This window comes from Nematolebias whitei, chromosome 13, assembly GCF_014905685.2.
Source record: "Nematolebias whitei isolate Nwh7 chromosome 13, NemWhi1, whole genome shotgun sequence".
Classification (NCBI taxonomy): Eukaryota; Metazoa; Chordata; class Actinopteri; order Cyprinodontiformes; family Rivulidae; genus Nematolebias; species Nematolebias whitei.
The window spans coordinates 42,299,043-42,304,750 of NC_056510.1; the positions used below are offsets into that span (position 1 = coordinate 42,299,043).

At 44.3% G+C, this 5,708-nt stretch overlaps 1 protein-coding gene across 1 annotated transcript in view; it reads right to left on the reverse strand.

The window, feature by feature from the left end:
* LOC119419721 (transmembrane protein 237A) overlaps positions 1 to 5,708 on the reverse strand; it is a 47,549-nt gene that overhangs the window by 6,220 nt on the left and 35,621 nt on the right. Inside the window, exons 7-9 of the mRNA XM_037687108.1 lie at positions 922 to 1,113; positions 728 to 801; positions 547 to 634 (exon numbers count right to left, since the gene is read on the reverse strand). Coding sequence (XP_037543036.1) covers positions 547 to 634; positions 728 to 801; positions 922 to 1,113 — 354 coding nt within the window. The remainder of the gene's footprint in view (positions 1 to 546; positions 635 to 727; positions 802 to 921; positions 1,114 to 5,708) is intronic.

Sequence of the window (5,708 nt, forward strand, 5' to 3'; positions counted from 1 at the left end):
GGTGGAGCCAGGGGTGGTCAATGGTTGGGCCAGGGGTGGTCAATGGTAGAGCCAGGGGGTGGTCAATGGTGAAGCCAGGGGTGGTCAATGGTAGAGCCAGGGGTGGTCAATGGTGGAGCTAGGGGTGGTCAATGGTGGAGCCAAGGGTGGTCAATGGTGGAGCCAGAGGTAGTCAATGGTAGAGCCAGGGGTGGTCAATGGTGCAGCCAAGGGTGGACAATGGTGTGACCAGGGGTGGTCAATGGTGGAGACAGGGGTAGTCAATGGTGGAGCCAGTGGGGTGGTTAATGGTTTAGCCAGGGGTGGTCAATGGTGGAGCCAGGGGTGGTCAATGGTTGGGCCAGGGGTGGTCAATGGTTGAGCCAGTGATAGTCCATAGTGGCGATGATGCTGCAGCTACACATCAAAATGGAAGTCAGTACCTGACTTATGTTTTAGGTTATTGGGCTTGCAACATTCACGGACGCCGGGTATTTCTAATTCTTCTTTTTTCGCTCTGAGATGGGGGACAATAAAAGCCAAAAAAAAAAAAAAAAAAACTCTTACCAGAGAGTGTGGTTGGCACTGGGATAGAGGTTGATGCGATCACTGGTCATCTGTTGACTGAGGGACAGGATCAGGGCTGTAAAATACACTGCACAAACAGTAAAACCTGTTCATCATCATCACTGTTTCCTTCATCTCCATAATCATCATTTCCTTCATGCTTTTATCCTGCTTGACTCACAGAACGAAGCCACAGCTACAGGGTCCAGAGTCAGGAAGCCTCTGAGGGCCATAGAGGTCTTAGCCAGGTTCACTCTGCAGGCGACACCAAACACCTTATTTATTGCAAATTTCTTGATGATTCTTAGATCTAAAACTTATTTCAACTTTCATTTGTGCAGTATAGGATTAATAACACAGACATGATAGTCCAACCTGTCGAATGCAGACACAGTGCTGATGGCCAGCAGCAGGTAGAGCAGAGACTGAGCTGGGTAGGCCAGGGGATGGTACTGCTGCAGCAGGTTGGGCAGCGTCGTCATCTCTTCACCCGCCAACACATACACAACAGTAATATTCCACACTGCGTAGCCGGAAAGGAATCCATGAGAAAAAAGACCAATCACTCTGCATGAGAAAAACACAAAATGGCTTTTACTTCCAGATGTCTTCACTTGTAAAAAGTAGAGTGAAAGCTGACAGTGAGCTCTTTTTGATTGAAACAGTTTGATTTATCAATGAGATTTCAGTTGTAGCCAGAGGGCGTTTTATTTAGATTTCCCCACAAGGTAGGAGTATGCTAGAAGGACACCTGGCTAATCTAGGGAAGGGAAGTCTGAGATTGTCATCACTGTATGTTCCCATACAATGTCAAAATTAGTTCACTGCATTTACCCATCACACGTGAGATACACCAGGTGGAGCAATGGGCAGCTATGTAAGTGCCTGGGGAGCAATGAGGGATTAGTTGTCTTGCTCAGAGACACCACGGCATGCGGGAATGGCTGGGGATCAAACCTGGGACTTTCTGGTCCCAAGTTGGCTGCCCTATCTCTACCCCTTGATGTTGGTGATGTTGATCACTTAATAAAGATCAACTTTGTTAAACAAAAGGATGCCTTTGAAGCTCTCATAATCATCTATTTGCTGGCTGTTCAAGTTGTAGCTGAGAATCATGTATTTAGCTCAGGGTAGGGGAAGATTATGACAACCTTAAGGCTCCAGTATACTCGGGCGTACGTCAGTCTGTGCGTACTGGATTAGACTTGAAGTGGACGCCCACAGGGCATATCTGTGCAAAGTTCAAGTTTTACGACCGCGTACACGTACTCGGTGTCGCACAATAAACTGCCCGGCGACGGACTGTTTTGTATGCAACACCAATATATTAAATTCCCCTTCTTCATCCCTGATCGGGTTTAATGGCCTTTTCTTTTGTTTGTTTTTTTCCAAGAGGCAAGCGATCTCTTCCTCCTCCTCCGTTGACGCCATGAATGAAATGGTGAGAAATGAAGGAATTTGTCACGAGCAAATAAAATCAGGTCCAGCGTGGCTGCAGGAGGGTCTGGAGATTTCCTGGTGGGCTAATCTGATGTGTGGGCTGCAGGGCCAGCGCTCCCTGTTTTTGTATTTTTATAGCTTTTTATTAACAACATATAAACACAGAACACCGCTGCGGCTTGCTGCCAGCTCTCGTTTTTTTTTTTTGCGACCTGTCAATCACTCAAGTAGGCATGTCAGCAAATGACCAATCAGCGACCTCAATTTGTCCCGAAGGTAAACGCCGCTTGCCTGCGGAGCTGCTCCGCAGGCACTCAGGGAGGACACTCAAGTATGAAGTCTCAACCCTCTGCAGACAGTGCATGGCGAGTCCACGCGGATAAAGGTCCACGTGAGTATACTGGAGCCTTTAGCTGTTAAACAAAAATTTAATAAAATATTAAAACACAGGAAATCATCTAGGCAATCACCATAAAACACAAAGAAAAATAAAGACAACTGTCATAAAAAAACATCTAAAGTGACAAAGGGATAGATTTTTGTGAAGTTTTTGCCCCTCACAGCCCGTCATGTTTATGTTTTTCCTGCCAAGCTCTGCTTGTTCCTGTCACTCACTCTCACCCAGTGTTGCCAGATAGAGTGGAGGTTTTCCAGCCCAAAAATCTGTTAAAAACTGCCACATCACACAAAAATCTGCCCAATCAATATATTGTTACAGTATATTTATTGTTCGAATATGAATGCACATCTGTACAAGCTAAGGTAATTTAACAATATGTGGCAAAATGCAATAATCCAACAAAATCTTCCCAGTGTTTCCAACAAAATCAGAATGAAAACCGCCCAAGTGTCAGTAAACCACTCAATCTGGCAACACCGCTCTCACCCAGCAATCAAGCTCATGCTTGCATCACCTGTTCTTCGCCCTACCTTAGCTCCCTGCATTCACTCAGTCAGTGCCAAATTCTCGAACCTATCACAGAAGTAGAAATCCAGCGTACCTGATCTTGTCTCATGCCTTACCATGACTTCTTGCCTGTTTTTTTACTCTTCACCTTGCTTGAACCCTCTTGGATTTGTCTGCCTTCCTACGTGTAGTGTAGTTAATGTTACTGTGTTATCGCGAGATTAGTCGGACCAGAGATAGACGAGAGAAGACATACATGGTGGCTAGAACAATATTGGAACATGTGTTAATAAATAAGCATAAAACAAAGTAAATGACTGTATATTTAAACAACACAACATTTGGCAACGAGGAGAATGTTTGTCAAGAACCCAGAGGCAAAGTAGGACAACTGAGACAGAGCCATGTCGGATAATGATCAGCAACAAGCTGCTGCCGGAGCTGCACCTACACCCAGTTACACTCAGCTTGTCCCGCTGGTTCCACTGAACCTTGGAGCGTCATATTTATTCACGGAGTATAAACTGTGGAAGGACTCTTACAGCTTCTTTGAAGTTGCATGTGGGACTATTTATGCACCGAATTTGGTGAGGAGAGCCACTCTGCTGCATTGTATAGGAGCGCCTACAGAGGATTTTTACCAGTTTACTGGGAGAAAAAGATACATATGCTCAGGCTGTTGCCGTGCTATATTTTACACTGCGGAGAATCATAGTCCTAGAGAGACACAAGTTCAGACAGAGGGCTCAGTGCCCTGAAGAGTCAGTGGACGCTTTTGTTAATGCATTAAGAGAACTGGCAAAATCATGTGACTTTGGCACGCTGGAGAACGACATGATACGAGATCAGATAGTGGAGAAATGTGTCATGAAAAAGCTGCGCGATAAACTGTTGCAGGAGGATGGGCTAAGTTCAGGTCAACAGCAAGAGCTTTTGAAGCAGCGCATGCAGAAGCCAAATTTTTCACGGAGGGTGCCGGACACAGAGTAAAGGACAAACAGGTTAATTTCATAAAGAAAGGCATGTGCGCAGCTTGAGACCATAAAACAGGAACAACGAATGAACGGAGATGCAGCCAAGAGCAAGCCAACAGCAACACCCAGTGTTATAGATGTGGAACGGACACTCACACTGCAGATCAATGTGGAGCCAAAACGGCAACGTGCCTCTTTTGTCAGAAAACAGAGCATTATGCAAGCATGTGTTTCAAGAAGATAAAGTACAAACAGAAAAGAACAGTGATACATTTACAGGAAAAAAAAAAGAAAAAGATGAAAGCAGGTAAACCAGTGAGAGCAGTAGTACAGGATACTTCTGATTCTGATTCAGATGAGTTTATCCATGCTGTGGACCCTTAAGGTACTGGAACAATCAAAGTAAATGGACAATGGTTGAAAATGGTCATAGATACAGGAAGTGGAAGAAACTTCATAGGAGAGGATTTATGTAAAAGAACAATGTCTGCTAAAATTAAACTAAAATCAACCAAGAAGGAGTTTTATGCCTATGCATAAACTACTCCACTTAAATGTTTGGGTCATTTTGAGGCAGAAATGAGGTGGAAAGACAACGTTGTTAAAGATAACAAATATGTGATAGAAGGAAATGTAGAAGCACTGCTAGGCAGAAAAACAAGCTTTGCATTAAATATACTCAATACAGGAGAAAAAGTGAACACAGTAGAGCAAATAGACAGGTTTGACAAGCTTGTTAAAGAGTACCCAATAGTTTTTAAAGGACTTGGACAGATTAAAGGTTACAGCCACAAGGTTACAGTTGATGAAAAGTCCCGCCTGTAGCACAGGGTTTAAGGAGAGTCCCTTATCCCTCAACAGAGAGAAGTGCATTTTTGTGTTACAATAGACTGAGGTACTCGGACACGTGAACACCAACGTAGGAATTAAACCAGACCCGAGAAAGGTTGAAGCCATCTACAAAGCACCCAGACCTGAAAACGTTCAACTCGTTCCTAGGTACTTGTGAATTTCTGATGAAATTCATACCAAACTATGCAAGCTTATCAGAACCACTAAGGAAGCTGACTAGGAAAGGACAAGCATGGGAGTGGACAAGTGAAACAGAAAAATCATTCCAAGCAAGGAAAGAAGCATTGGTGAGCAAGCCATGCCTGGCCTACTTTAAATTGGATGCACCCACAGTAGTTATTACTGATGCAAGTCCAATTGGATTAGGTGCAATTTACTACAGACCCAATCAGATGGACAGAATAAACCAGTAGCCTATGCAAGCTGTTCATTAACCCCAACAAAACGTCGTTATTCTCAGATAGAATGTGAGGCTTTAGGATGTGTATGGGCTGTGGAACATTTTAGAACATACTTGTGGGAGGCCAAGTTTACTCTGCAAACTGACCATAAACCCCTCATCTACATGTTCAACCCAGAGAAGGCTACGCTGTCACCACCACGAATGGAGACTCGGCTTGAAACTACAACCATATGATTATAAAATAGAACACATAGTCGGAAAGTCCAATGTAAAGGATTCACTTTCACAACTTCCTTTACCAGAGACAGAGAACAATGAGTACATGGAAACGTATGTGGACAGAGTGCTGACAGTGATGATGCATGAGGTGCAAGCCATGAACCTTGAGGACACAAAACAGAAAATGACAGAGGATGACACAATGAAAAAACTGAAGACTGGAGACTGGAAAACATCCATCCATCCATTATCTTTACCCGTTTATTCCATTTTGGGTCACGGGGGTCGCTGGTGCCCATGTCCAGCAATCACTGTGCGAGGGGCGGGGTACACCCTGGACGGGTCGCAAGTCCATCACAGGGCCACA